Source organism: Cyprinus carpio, chromosome B21, assembly GCF_018340385.1.
Source record: "Cyprinus carpio isolate SPL01 chromosome B21, ASM1834038v1, whole genome shotgun sequence".
In the NCBI taxonomy this organism is placed as follows: Eukaryota; Metazoa; Chordata; class Actinopteri; order Cypriniformes; family Cyprinidae; genus Cyprinus; species Cyprinus carpio.
The window spans coordinates 18375961-18391157 of NC_056617.1; the positions used below are offsets into that span (position 1 = coordinate 18375961).

At 37.7% G+C, this 15197-nt stretch overlaps 1 protein-coding gene across 6 annotated transcripts in view; it reads right to left on the reverse strand.

Annotated features, from left to right (window-relative positions):
* Nucleotides 1–843: 843 nt before the first annotated feature.
* LOC109074655 (AF4/FMR2 family member 4-like) overlaps nucleotides 844–15197 on the reverse strand; it is a 39477-nt gene continuing 25123 nt past the window's right edge. For all 6 annotated transcript variants that reach the window (XM_042747696.1, XM_042747692.1, XM_042747695.1 and 3 more), the window contains 12 exons: nucleotides 14721–14865; nucleotides 12282–13103; nucleotides 11225–11304; nucleotides 10660–10867; nucleotides 9559–9647; nucleotides 9206–9269; nucleotides 6919–7055; nucleotides 6761–6832; nucleotides 6100–6193; nucleotides 5655–5698; nucleotides 4496–4713; nucleotides 844–3372 (listed from right to left, as the gene is read on the reverse strand). In XM_042747696.1, coding sequence (XP_042603630.1) covers nucleotides 3245–3372; nucleotides 4496–4713; nucleotides 5655–5698; nucleotides 6100–6193; nucleotides 6761–6832; nucleotides 6919–7055; nucleotides 9206–9269; nucleotides 9559–9647; nucleotides 10660–10867; nucleotides 11225–11304; nucleotides 12282–13103; nucleotides 14721–14865 — 2101 coding nt within the window. In that variant the 3' untranslated portion in view covers nucleotides 844–3244. The remainder of the gene's footprint in view (nucleotides 3373–4495; nucleotides 4714–5654; nucleotides 5699–6099; nucleotides 6194–6760; nucleotides 6833–6918; nucleotides 7056–9205; nucleotides 9270–9558; nucleotides 9648–10659; nucleotides 10868–11224; nucleotides 11305–12281; nucleotides 13104–14720; nucleotides 14866–15197) is intronic.

The following is a 15197-nucleotide window of genomic DNA, read 5'->3' on the forward strand; positions in this document are numbered from 1 at the left end:
GTTCTGTTACCAACATTCAGTAAATATTTCTGTGCTCAACAGAAGAAAGAATCTCATGCAGGTTAACTGACAGTAATTTTTGGGTGAACTGTCCCTTTAAATGTTGAAATGCGACTGGAAAGGGAAAGAAATTAAGTGTCTGAGCCACATTTAAAAATGAGAAACAGTGACCATGAAAATGTAAACAAGCAAATTGTCAATATTTTGTGTTTGCATATCTGTATTTGCATCTTCAAAGGCCACAAATTGGAAAAAATTAAAATAAAAATAAAAAAAGTAAGCCTTGCTTATTAGACAGTGTTAATGTAATTCAATGGGCTCGATGTGAAATGCAACAATTTATTTATTTTTTATTTTTTTGCAATCTGATTTAAGTGCTTTCAGTAGTGCTATGCATGACCCAGCTATGCAAGATCCGAAAACCAAACAGATTGTGATCATAATTATACTATTAGAGCTCAAGTTCTCCTAGAAGTCCAGATGAAACTACATTTTATAACTTTTTAACTTTATTTGTGGTAATGCATTCATGCGTTCACTAACCTAGAGATAAGGTAGAATGCACTGTTGGGGGTAACACATCACTTTTAAGTTTACAACAAAATATTTGAGTTACTTTTTTTGAATAAGTACTTCTTTTTCCTCATTTATTCACTGACACGTCTCCTGTCCTCATGTTAAAAAAAATCTTCCTTCAGCTGAGGCTTATTCATTTCACGTTTGATGTGAAAGGTCCTTCATATCTTTTGGGCTTTTTGTTATTAAAAATTAATAAGCAAGCTCAGCTCGGGCTCAACACAAAAGTAACAATGCATTACTTTACACAAAAAGTAACTGACGCAATTCAGAGCCAAAACCTTTTAATCATATATATTTTATTCTCAATACAGCAAAATACAAAGATGATTCGCAACAGACTCCATTAGTAATACTCACTTCACCAAAAAAAAAAAAAAAAAGTGTTTAAATTACAAGTTTGGATAATCGAGGCTCATAAGAGTACCTTTAAATCATATTGCATCCATATATGAATATATATATATATATATATGTAGATTTCTTCTCGTCAATCTCTTCTCAATACTTTTAAAACTAAATTGATGTTATACTGCTCGTCAATGATTGTTTTGAGATCACTATAAAATGAGTACTACATACCGACATCGAGAACCGCTCAAAATGATGAAGTTCCCCTGTCACTAATGCTAGATCTTTCTTATAATCAACTGCATTTAGCCCATTTCAACCTGACCGACATCACCATTTGAATGACAGAAAGCCATGTCCATACAGCACAGGAAACCTGAACATGACATCAATAACATACAGTGTTCTGAGAGGGAAAAAAAAGTGTGCATTTAATATATTCACATTCTATTTACAATTAATACAAATGTTAAATCGTCTTAAAAATTTACCCTAAAAGAGCATTTTTATGTACATCTGTACATCTTAGTATTTAAATACAAACATGCGAGTGTTATTTTTCAACTGGACGAAAGAAAAAGAGAAACTCTCACCCTCGGTAAAGTTATGATCACAAAGAAAATTAAAGATGGATTTAAATTAATCAGTCAGTCTGATCCTCTAAAAGCACTACCATGAACTCTAGTGGAAAAGATAAAAAATAAAAACGGACACAGCACAACTTCATGTCTGGAGAAGCAAAAAGGCCATGGGAAAATCATTTTAACAACCCATATTCATACGCAGTTACTTTATCATCATGAATCTGGTACAGAAATCACATTAGTGCATGAATTCATTTACATAAAAGCACAATTAACAGAGCTCTCCCCCTATAACACACAATGAGTTCATCGACTCTCTAAATCAAAATGATGGTTTTATCAAGATTGAGGGTCATCGGTGATGCATCTAGTCGCCAGCCGTTAAATGTTCAACCTCTAGAAGTTTGTTTCAAATGCTGAAAATTTTAATTGGCAGGAGTCCTCGTTAGCTACAGCACAAACGAGCGAGAAAAACATCTGCATAGACAGAAAAAACAGCTTGGGAGCCAATTAGAGGAAAGATTCTAGTGCAAGAGACGCTAAGTTTCCAGCATTGGATTGACTTTTCCTCTTTCTGGTGCTAAACCCATCCGAGTTTCGATCCGATTTACTGCGTGTGTAGATTAAGAGTCGGTCTGCGCTAAAATCACTAGATGTAATATGTACATATATAAAAACTGCTAGAACACATAAATATATCCTTACATGACTGCTTTTCTTTTAAAAGAACTGCAACACACGGGTGACTACAACACTATAAAGGCAACCTCAAAGACTCACATTAAATATTTAAATATGATATTTTCATATACAATAGAAATACGTCTCTGATCTCGTATTGCAACCCTGTATCCATGCCCAAGAGTGAAAACGCAACCCGGAACCAAGCGATTCGCCGTTATCTAAATAAAATCTATATTAGGCTGAGCCAAGGTAATAAAATACTCCTGCGTTTAATACCAGAAAATCAAGAGCGAGAAAGTGACACCTTTGCGAGCGCTACATTTCGTATAAAAATCTTGGCCTGGGAGTTTGTGGTAGACAGGCTATAATTCCTTTGTGGCGTCCGTGGATGAGCCAGGCCAAAAAAACTAAACAAACAAAAAATAAAAAAAACACATTGGTAATAATAATGCCTTGATATGGTGCCGAACAGTCTTTTGGTCTGGTCTACAAGAAAGACGATCAGTCAGCACTGCGTTCATTATCCGCTCTTTCTGCTTCTCGTTTTACAAGGCTTTGGCAATCCACACCCTGCGTACAAGTCTACATGTGTACTTCAAGATACTGTGTCTCTCGGTTTCCTGTATATCAAATACAAGGCACAATAAAATGATAAAAGGAGAAAACCTCAATTTTAAAGCACCTTTGGTTAAAGGGAGGTACTTTGGTTGAAATAAAAAGCCATAAACATCCAGTTATTATTCTCGTTTGCTTATAGCTAGCAGAAAATAAACCAAAAAGACAGTCAAAGTAAGAAAGCAGGCTGTTTTTCTTTTCGGTTCGATGATATGAGCAGGACGATGCAGTGTATGAGCGCTCTGACAGACGTGCGGTTTGGCCGCCTCCCCTCTCATGAATATTCATAGGGTCTGTGGTGGAGGGGCGGGGCACTGAGTGTTTCCATTTTTGGCAAGCTGGTGTAGAAATGAACACAGTGTCACAGAGATGTCTGAGGCAGATCGAGTGTGTGTGTTTTGCGTAGGCATAGAGGGGCTACAGATAGAGCCGCTCTACTGAATGAGCTTGGCGTCCAGTCGTAGCCAGTGCAGGCCCTGCCGCGTGAATCGCACCAGCTCAGTCATGCTGCTGGTGTTGAAGATGAGCGGGCTCATAGCCTTGTCCAGATCGGTGAAGAACTCTGCCGAAAAGAACAAAAAGAAGAAGTCAAAACTGACAATCTTTAGCAGGTGCTCACATCCAGATTCAAAAAACAAGATCCTGAGCCAGAATCAAGTCACGTTAAGCTATAGAGCGTTTTTCAAAACAGCTTTATAGAAATTCATAATATTAGTGTTTACAATATCAGCATGCCTTACAGTTGCATTAAGTAGATTACAGTTGGACGATATTGTTACATTTTTTGGAATGTGTAAACTGTTAAAAAAAAAAAAAAGCAATACAGTAAAAAAAAAAAAAAAAAAAAAAAAAGGACTGCATTTATTTAAAATAGATTTAGTCTATAAGTCTATATCCCTTTTTACTAATTTAACACATCCTTGCTGAATAACAAAAAAAAAATTCTGACCCAGGAGTGTACATTCAAAAGATTTCTATTTTAAAATAAATGCTGTTCTTTTTATTAAACTTTTTATTCATCAAAGAATCCTGAAAAAGCATTACAGTCTCCAAAAAATATTAAGCAGCACAAAAGTCGCCACCACTGAAAATAAATCAGCATATTAGAATGATTTCTGAAGATCATGTGACACTGAAGACTGCAGTAATGATGCTGAAAATTCAGCTTTGCGTCACAGAAATAAATTATATTTTAAAGTATATTACAATAAAACACCAGCATTTTAAATTGTAATATTATTTCACAATTTTACAGTTTTTTCCACCCTTTATTTTTGACCAAATAAATGCAGCCTTGATTAAAAAAAAAAAAAAAAAATCACTGATCTAAACTTTTGAATGGCAGTGTACATCCAATTTTATATAAAATTCTGGGTGTTTATAGCTACATTTTGCATAAAAATATTTACCAAAAAAAAGGTAATTTAAGCAGCTTATGGCTATATATCGCTTTACATGAGCGTACACAGTGTGTATGTTTGAGTAAAGCAGATGTACTTTATAACCAACCTGTAAAATCTATTGATTCTGTAATCAAATAACACAACAGACAATGCAATGCTATCCATGGACATTCATGCTTGCTCAGAAACAGAATGACTGAAGAAAAGTCAGAAAAGGTGTGTGGAGTCACAAAACTACATGAGTACAGCTTCAGGAAGAAGGAAACGGACTTAAAAGATTACCTCTCTGCTCTTTGGCGAGCTGTTCGGCCTGCTCCCACACCTCGACGGCGTAGAGGAAGTTGGAGGTGACCTGGACGTAGCTGGCTGCCATCTGGTGGATGCGCTGTGGGATGGTGACGGAGGAGCTGGTGCTCTGGCTGGAGCTGCTGGAGGAGAAGCTGCCCGCACTGCCCGGGGAGAGTTTAGGAGAGACCGGAGACGGCATTCCCGCTGTCTTACTGCAGGACACAGAAGACACACAATCAGGGATCTTCCTTCTGTACTCACCGCAAGTGTAATGTTTAACAGACTCAGGGTTTCTGCAGGTTTTATAAAGGTTTTATAAAGGCAAATTTAACACTTTAAAATGTAAAGAAGGTTTCTGCAGGTTTTATAAAGGCAAATTTAACACTTTAAAATGTAAAGAATGAATAGATTGTAAAGAATCAACTGAGGAGAACTCGAATAGCACTGCTTCCAAACACTAGAATATGGATTTCACTGCATCTTCATCACACGGAAAACAAGCGATGCTCTTCATCACTATTTTGTCTTGCTTTCGGTGCAAATGTCTCAAGATATTTAAATCAAGAAGCAAAATGAAATGATAGTTAGTCTTGACCTTTGAAAATGAAGTGGGTTTATGATTAAAACAACAAATATCTGAGAAAAAGAAGGAATTTGGGAAGGTTTTTTTTTTTTTAAGTATAAACAATTTTGTTATTTTTTAAAATAATTTAATGTATCTTGATGTTTAGATACTTATACTGGAAAACAAATACTGAGGAAGACACACACACACACGTTTTTTTTTTTTTTTTTGCAATGCATGCCATTAAATGTGCATTTTGCAATATTGTCTTATATTTCAAAAACAGAATATAGCACAACTTCATGTTTTAACGCTTTTTTAGAACAAAAGGCGAGTGTAAAAAAATAAATAATCACAGGTAATATCAATTTTGTTAATCTGCAAGTTATTCATTGTTTGTTATTGCTTAATGGCATATAAAAGCGGATTGGTGCATTTGTGTGTGTGTGTGTGTTTTCTGCATGAGGTTGCCAGGATGTTGCTATGTGGTTGCTAACATGTTCTGAGGTTGCAGGTGGTCACCCTCACGTTTCTATAATATTTACACCATCTACAATAATAATAATAATATAAACCAATGTCACTTACTTTGCTACTCCAGGAGATGGAGCTTGGTTATTACTCAACGAATTCTGAAAGAAATAAACAAATAAAACCTGACTTAATACATCTTGTATGTGTTATGATTTCGAGAGACATTTTGAGAAACATTAACAACAACGAGAATTAAATTTCACATCATAGTGACCTTCTGACAGACAAAAACTACAAGGTTTTCATGTTTTCTGGAACGCTGTCCTACTGGATACGGAACATTTAAATTCAAATAGAATCATTAGTTTAAATTGCTATCCCATTTTAAAATATTTAATTGATTAATAATATTTAACACAAAATAAAAAAACCACCTTGGTTCTTTCAAATACATTGTAAAAAAACTCGAAACTTTTCAGAAACATTTGCAAATAGTTTGAGAAGAACCTTAACATGCCAACCTTATAGCCGTAATATAAAACACAGAAAATCCCGTTACCTTCAAGTGTTCAGTTAGTGTTTTAGAGTATTTCAGTGCACTTTCTTTGCGTAGCTTGAAGAGCCTCAGATACAGGAGCGCTTGGCACCTCAGGCTGCAGAGAGACACAGACGGATCCACGGATGAGATCTGACACTGGATCCACATTAACACAGATATCAGCTCTGTTTACTAAAGATGGCTGGTATCAAACACTCAACAGTTCATCAGAAATGAATCTACTCACCCTCCACTTGTTCCAAACCTGTCCGAGTTTACTTCTTCAGTTAAAGATAAAAATATATTTCTAAGAATGTTGGTAACCAGACAGCTGACGGTAGCCATTGGCTTCTATAGTGTTTTTGTCTCTATTATTGAAATCAGTGTGCACCAGTTTGGTTACCAACAAATGTTCGTGTTTAACAGTACAGAGAAACCCATGCAAGTTTAGAACAAGTGTAGTGCGAGTAAATGACAGGATTTTCATTTTTGCATGAACTGTCCCTTTAACAGCATTCTGTTGGAAACAGAAAATGACCCTTACTAAAGATTGTAAAAGCATACTAAGACCGGGCTGCTCGTTGTGCCATTAATAGCATCTCAGATAAACCTCGAATCAGTGTCTTCATATATTCAGTCTTGTGTTCGTTTAGAGAGCCACTGATGTGTTTCTGTGACGTACCACAGCACCGCGAGCCTTTTGTCTGCAGAGGTTGCATCCGGCGCCAGGTAGCTCTTCAGCTTCATAGTGTACCTGCACAACACACAAACACACGCTTGTCAGCACACTCTTAAAGCACAATGAAGAGAGGAGCTAGAGGATGTGTTCTGGCAGCTTACTTGATGAGCTCCACGGTCTCTGCGTACATGGGGAAGGGTGATTTGGCCTCCTGGGCGCTCTTCTCCAGGGCGTTTCCACACTCGATGAAAGACACCACAGCGTCCAGGTAATACACGGCCTTCTCAAACCTGTCCATCTGTGGGAAGGATGACGCGCGTCAGAGCCAAAACTAACTCTGTACAGAAGCTTCCAAGCTCCAGTCCACATTATGTCATGAAATGTGTGAGAATGCAAGGATGCGCTCTAATGGACAATTGTGACCCTGGAGCACAAAACCAGTCATAATTTCTCAACATTTTGATTTATGCATCATCCGGAAGCTGAATAAATTAGCTTTCCATTGATGTATGGTTTGTTAGGAGGACAATATTTGTCTGAGATACAACTATTTAAAAAAAATCTGGAATCTGAGGGAGCAAAAAATCTAAATATTGAGAAAATCACCTTTAAAGTTGTCCAGATGAAGTTCTTAGCAATGCATATAAATAATCAAAAATTAAATTTTGATATATTTACAGTAGGAAATTTACAAAATATCTTCATGGAACATAATCTTTACTTACTATCCTAATGATTTTTGGCATAAAAGAAAAATCGTTAATTTAGACCCATACAATGTATTTTTGGCTATTGCTACAAATATACCCCAGAGACTTAAGACTGCTTTTGTGCTGCAGGGTCACATTTGACTTTTTTTTATGGACAGTTTTTTTTAATGCCTGCATTATATCTGACACATGGGTCAAAGATGAGGTGTCTGCATCAATTTAAATGTCCAAAAGTGATAGTATACATAGAAAGTAGGGGTGCTCCGATCAGGATTTTTGAGGCCAATCACCTATCACCGATCACAGAAAGCAGTATCTGCCGATCCGATCACCGATACCGATCTTTTTAAAGCCTCCTTTTTATCATGTAGAATACGTTTGCGGTAATACATTACCACAAACAATGCGCTGTTACTTTAATTCAGCATGTGCAGCGCAGCAAAAAATAGACTCAATCTCTGCACTGCTGCAGACACACCGCTCCTAAACGCACTGCCAGACCGCAACCGTGTGTGCAGTGAAAGCACATGAGCGCGGAAAAAATATGCACCGCATACGCACTGCAAACAAAGTAATGTGGACCTGGCATTATGTGTGTGTGCTGCAAGTGTGCATGAGCGCACAGTCTCCAGGAAAGCGTGCAGCATTGAATGGTTTAAACACTGGCAATAAATAAAAAGAAAAAATGCAGTTTATAAACTTTAGTGACGATGCAACACTGCCTTGATAGTGCAAGTGACAATTCCTGTGTCCACTGTGCAGCTCAGTTATAGTGCAGACGCGATGTGATTTGAAGCCATTTGCTTTTTGGTGATTCATTCACCTTACCTAAAGCATTATAATAATTTGACCTGAGCTGGACAGAGACGGTGCCGCTGCATGTCAAACCTCTCACGGCAGGCACGTCATCAGCTTGAGATCGGTTTAAAAAGATCGGCCTTTTTAGAGACCTCCGATCAATCATCCCAAAGCGATTATCACCCGATTGTGATCGGTGTGGGTGAAATAATGTTCTGACCATATTCTGACCAGAATTTATTAAAATATATGCTCACACTTTAGTTTAGGAACCAGTTCTGACTAACTATTAACTACAACTTTTACCTCAAACTCCTAATTTGCTGTTTATTAATAGTTAGTATGGTTGTTGTTAGTTCAGGTATGGGCTGGATTAAGGGATCTAAATTATGATCATACAGAATAAGGCATTAATATGTGCTTTATACGTACTAATAAACAGTCAATATGCATGCTTATATCTAGTTAATAGTAAGAATTGGTAAAGTGTTACCTAACATAAAAAAAAAAAAATTATATTTTAAATGATTAATAGCCTCTTGCTAATAAATGGGTAAAACAAGAATATTGGGAAAGATGTAATATTACAGTTAATTCATATTTTAAGGGCTGCATTGTGATCCTTAAAAAGGGTCTTTTAATGTCATCTAATGACTGCTTTTAAATATTTTTTGGAACTATTTTTATTTTTTCCAGGAAAAAAATCTAATTAAACAGGACACATTCTAAAAATAAATAAAAAAAAATCAAATTGCACTAAACGTTTGTTCTGATGCTTGAAAACCCCTTTATAGACAAACAGAAGTGAGTCGTGAGCTTGGTTTGAGCAGAGCACCTGTCGTATCGCTCTCAATGGAGGACTAACACAAAAGGTCAGGGGTCACAGACATGTCACGCAGATTATCTGACACGAACCGCAGGCCAGTAAACAAAGCCTCACCAGAGCATCTGCGTTGTGTTTCAGCTTCTTCGCTTCTTGAAGGTGATGATCAGCCGAATGAACCCTGCAATTCAGATGAAGGACAGGCTGTTACTTCACAAAAGAGTGTCCAGAAGAAGAAATAATGATAAAACAATCACAGCCAATAACAATACATGATGCTTAAACCTCCCACTATGTGTAGCCAGATTTTAGACCAATGGGATTTCACCATGCACTGTAAAAACTCAAGAAGAGTCACTTCTCACAATAATAGACCATAGAATCGGATTAACATGGACGCTTTAATCATAATCACAGTTTAAAAGGATCTTAAGGAATAATCAAAGTAGTTACTCCAAAAATCTCCATACCTGTCCTCAAAGAGGAGTTTGGATCTAGATTTAGAGCCATCAGAGAGGGGCGGCACTGCAATGGGATTCTCTGCTTTAGTGCTTTTCTCCTGGGAATATAAAAATAAAAAAAAAAATTTGCCAAGGGATTCCTACATCAAGATGCATTTATAATGAAACAAGAAGTCTTAATATTTTAATAAAGAATTTACATTTGCACCTCGAGTTAATGCATCTTGATGTTTAGATATTTGTACTGGAAAATAAAAATACTGAGGAAGATAACCATTTTTTTTTGGCAGTGCATGCCACATTTCATGTCATGACTATGAATTGAAGACTTTGTTTTGATTCACGATCTTTTTAAGGCCTTAAATTGTGGATGGGCAAATAAAGACCTTTATAAGAATCTCTGGTTTGGGTAAAACGGGTAGAAAAGTTCTAGCACATTAAGCAAAGGCTTCTCAGAAGCTGAACCTGAAAAGGCATGTGTGACCCTGGACCCTGGTCTTAAGTGTCAATTTTTCAAAATTGAAATTTACACATCATCTCAAAGTTGAATAAATAATCTCTCCATTGATGTGTGGTTTGTTAGGAGGACAATATTTGTCTGAGATACAACTATTTGAAAATCTGGAATCTGAGGGTACAAAAAAATAAATACTGAGAATAGCATCTTTAAAGTTGTTCAAATGAAGTTCTTAGCAATGCATAATACTAATCAAAAATTAAGTTTTGATATATTTACGGTAGGAAATTTACAAAATATCTTCATGGAACATGATCTTTACTTACTATCCTAATGATTTTTGGCATAAAATTAAAATCAATAATTTTGACCCATACAATGTTTTTTTGGCTATTGCTACAAATATACCCCAGAGACTTAAGACTGCTTTTGTGCTGCAGGGACACATACACGCATAGCACAAAAGTGTTTTAACAAAGTTACTACATAAAGTGCTGCAAAAATCTCTAGAAACTAGATGCATCACTGTACATGCACAATACAGGACGTGTTACGTAAAAGCTGAAGACCATACACACTGGCAGCATCCAGAGCCTGGGGTCTTCTCATGTTGGCCTGTGTTTGTGTGTGTATTTGGACAAGTGCAAACACACCTTGGCATCCCTGCGTAAGGGCTTGTCGTCGCCTTTGCGGTGTTTGGAGCTGCTCTTGCTGCTGTCTTTGCTGCTGCTGGTGCTGGGTACAGAGGCCGAGGACTGGCTCAGCGTCCGCTTGCGGCCCTCAGATTTAGGCGTCCGCTGCAGCGTAATCGAAGGAGAGGGCGCAGACTCTTTCTCTTTGTCCTGAGCACGCTTAGACGAGCTACAGAAAACATTTGGGGTTTAAGATGATTATCCAACAGCAAGGAGGGACGAAAAACACTTATTCACACTGCTCCCAAGACTCTGAACTGCGCTGACGTGAGAGGTTAATTGTCTGCTGTTCACTTTAAAAAGTGGGGTTTGTAATTTTTCAAAAACGCTTTAGAAAACCGAGTCGGGCCGAGTACTGAAACAAACTTGTAGCCAATCAGCAGCAAGTATGAAACTGTTAAAAAATAACTGATAAAAAAAAAAATGCATTTAAAAACTTAAAACAATGCATTTACAGAAAGTTCACCAACATTAATATTTGCTTTTGAGTTATAAAATTTGAGGGATTGAAGCAGAATGAACTCACTCTTTACTGCTCGACTTGTGTGACGACTTTTCATCCGGCTTGGACTTCTTACTGTCTGGTTTGAGACTATCGTCGTCATTCTGTGGAAGAAACACAAAATGCTGTATTTTACTATTCATCAATGGATCTTCACTAAAAATGCATCACTTTTTCCATAACAATATGAAGCAGCACAGCTGGTTTCAACATTGACTGAGCAGCAAAGCAGCATATTAGAATGATTTCTGAAGATCATGTGACACTGAAGAAGATTGGAGAGAACATTTTACAATATATTCACATAGAAAAGAGTTTAATTGCAATAAAAGCTCACAAAAGCCAATGCAGCCTTAGTGAGCATAAAATACTTCTTTTAAAAAAGGGGGGGGGGGCGGGGGGGGTGTTAAATGACCCCAAAACTGTATGTTTGCTATTAAACCAAGGATGCATCCAAAATTATTCAGAGCATATTAGGCATTCAGAAGACAGGCTTTAAAGAGACAGGAAGTAAAACAGCATTTCAAACGGAGGTGAAAAGTGATGATACAGCAGTGTATAGTACAAGACAAATCACTGAAATATGTGACCCTGCAGCACAAAAGCAAACATAAGTCTCAAATTTACAACTGTAGCAATAGCCAACAATACCTTGTATGGGACAAAATTATATATATATATATAAATGCCAAAAATCATTAGGATATTAAGTAAAGATCATGTTCCACAAAGATATTTTGTAAATTTCCTACTGTAACTATATCAAAACTTCATTTTTGATTAGTAATATGCATTGCTAAGAACTTCATTTGGACAACTTTAAAGATGATTTTCTCAGTATTTAGATTTTTTTGCACCCTCAGATTCCAGATTTTCAAATAGTTGTATCTCAGACAAATATTGTCCTCCTAACAAACCATACATCCATGAAAAGATATATAGTTAAAGTATATAGTATAAAGATTTTTTCAGCTTTCAGATGATGTATAAATCTCATTTTCAAAAAATTGACCCTAATGACTGGTTTTGTGCTCCAGGGTCACATATATTCTAGAATCCCCCCAGAAGAGCTGCCACCAACCTTGTGTTTTCTCTTCCCCTTGCTGGCTCCCTTTTCTGCCGGCTGTTTCTGGAAGTCTTTTCCTTCCGCAGGGGAGCCCCTCTCCGCTTTCACCTCAGTTTCCTTGTAGACTCGACCAGGCACTCTGGACAGCAGACTGAGGTCGATCTGCACCAGCAGTCTGGGCGGCAGCCTCCCTTCTTGGTCACTCAGCGGGGAAAGCATGGGCGAGAACAGGACAGATGGGTTCTCTGCATACTGCTCTCTCGGCGTCTGCGAAGACGAGGGGACGCTTTCGTTGCCCTCCGAGTCGGACGATGACGAATCGGATTCTATGAACTCACGCGACTTGCTGGCTGTTTTCTTGCGCTTGTCTTGCGCCGGGCGAGGGGAGGAGGTTTTGGGCTCCTTCTTGATGTTGGGCTTGCGGAGGCCCTTGTTAGGTGCACGGACTCTATGTGACGGGATCTCGGGCGAGGGTTCGGTCTCCACCTTGAGCCCACCCTTCGGCTCCTCCACCACAGGTGGCTTGTCTGGCTTTTTAGGCTGCTTCTTGCCCACCTCCAGTCGCCGCCCCTTCTGACTCCCCCCCTCGCTCTGAGCGGGAGACCTCTGACTTCGCCTGTCTTGCCCCTTCTGGTTTGGCCGGAGGTCTCGCCCAGTAGAGGGCGCCACGTCTTTTGAACCCGAGCCACTGTAGACCCTGCTGGAGTTTTCTCCTCGCCCCTCTTTCTTATACTTTGTTGGCGTCGTGCTGCGGTTCTCCACTGGAGAAGCAGGGGGCGACTTGACTTTCTTGAACCAGTTGTCCAGCTGCCATTTGTTAGCCGTGGGCTGTTCCCGCTGTATGATGTCAAACAGAGAAACATGCATTGAGTGTGACATCAAACTCAGTTTAGCATAAAACCTGATATATCGGCCTAATAATGTTGAGGGAAATATACCCACATCATGGGGACTGAGAACCGGTTCTGTATTTCCAAGAACCGTGGATTCAATAAGATGTGCATTTCAGTTCTGCTTATTGATTGCTGTGTGTGCATTTTAATGTAAAACATTCAAGCGCAAGAACACGCGAAAGAGAACTCAATTCGGCACTCTGCTGCACACATTATTATTAATGGAGGCTAGTATCACTGATACAAATACTGCCACTGATGTCTCTCTTAAATGCATTTTGCCCTCAATTTTAGCCATTAATTATAGCCACCCCAAATTACAGTATAACCGAAAGACATTATTTTAGATTACATTTAATAGGAATATGAAAATATAACATTTACGTTAACTTAAAACAATCTTCACATAAACCATAAATTGTATATGTATAAACTATAAATTGAATATAAATTAATCTTTATTCAAGCTACAAAAGTTAATCAGCGAGCAGAGCAGGGACTGATTCTCTTTTTTTGTTCTGTGATGTCCATCAATGACAGACTGCAGCAGGTTTCACATTAAAAGCAGCGCTGTCTCTTTAAAACCTGACGCGAATCTGACTTCATCCTTTACGGCCATTTAGGACTTTTGAACTCATTTAAGACGAGGTTTATGAGGTCACTTGGCAAAAATGAGTATTTTGACACTTTTGTCTGTGAATGAGAACTTAGTGCTGAATTAATTGTGTTAAATATTTAACGTGTTAAACTGAAAAAAAGGTAATCGTACAATTCACATGTTAATTTTGACAGCCCTAGTTAAAATATACTTGTAAAAACACAATAAGTTTTCTCTTAAGTGAATGTAAACAGCCGCATGTGTATCAGGCTACTGGATCTGTGCATTTGGTCTTAAAGTGACAGCAGCCTCTATTTGCTGCAATCTGCGTCATTACCATTAATCAAAGAACAAAACAAAAGACAATCACTCACTGATCTTGACTGAATACACTTTTTTTGTAACTTTAATAAGGACTACTTCACATCTTATTTATAAAAACAAAACCTACAGTGTTATTTTAAATTTGATTTCAATTTCTGTACCACATCTTTTGTGCTATTATTAAATTGTTTATCGGTTATTATTTTATTAATGTCCGTCTACTTGTCTTTAATAATGTTTAAAATCGATATTAGTTAGTCTAGTTGTTTTTGCTGTGGTGCTATTATTAAAACCATAAGCAAAAGTTACTTTGGCTGTTTTTTCCTTTTTTTTTTGTAGGCTGCTGTTCGTGGTATTTAGCTTCAACAATGTTTTGCAAAAAAACAGAATAACCATGTTTGATATCTAAATGTTTGACTTTTTTTTTTTTTTACTTTTTTTAATTAAATTTTTTTTTTTTTAATCAAAACTGGGAATCGGTAAGAACTAGAACCGAAAAGCAGAAATGGAATTGCAAAACCGATACCCAACCCCACATATTGCGTCATCATAATAATCCTTCTCAGCAGTAAATCAGCTTTGATGTGATGAATTGATCTGTGTGCGCGATTGAAGTCTGTGTTTGTGGAGACGATTTACCTCGGGTGACGCAGGACGAGGAGGCTCGTTGTTCTCACTGTCTGTAGAGCTGCTCTCGCTCTCGCTGTCTGAACCAGAGCTGCTCTCTGAACTGTGACTGCTGGTGTCCACTTGTTCAGGAGCCTCGCTGTTATTACTGTTGTTGCTGGGGTAGACATACAACTTCATTACCGTCTTGTTGGCTGCATGTTTCCTTAAGCATTCACTTTAACTTTGCAAAGGCACAAATCTAAATGAGGTGATGTTAATACACTCCTTGAGCAACTTTAATCACCAAAACCTCCAAAATGAGCAATGTGCATCTCTTTAGCCGTCATTTACAAGATTCACCTAGGGCTGTTTGCACCAGGTCTGCGTATGTTACAACTTACACCCTACTTAATGTTTCTGCATTGCACTATTGAACTTAACAGAAATGCAACTATGTATAAACTAAATATTTACTAAAGCCCATGAGCAGGAGAAATAAAATAGCAC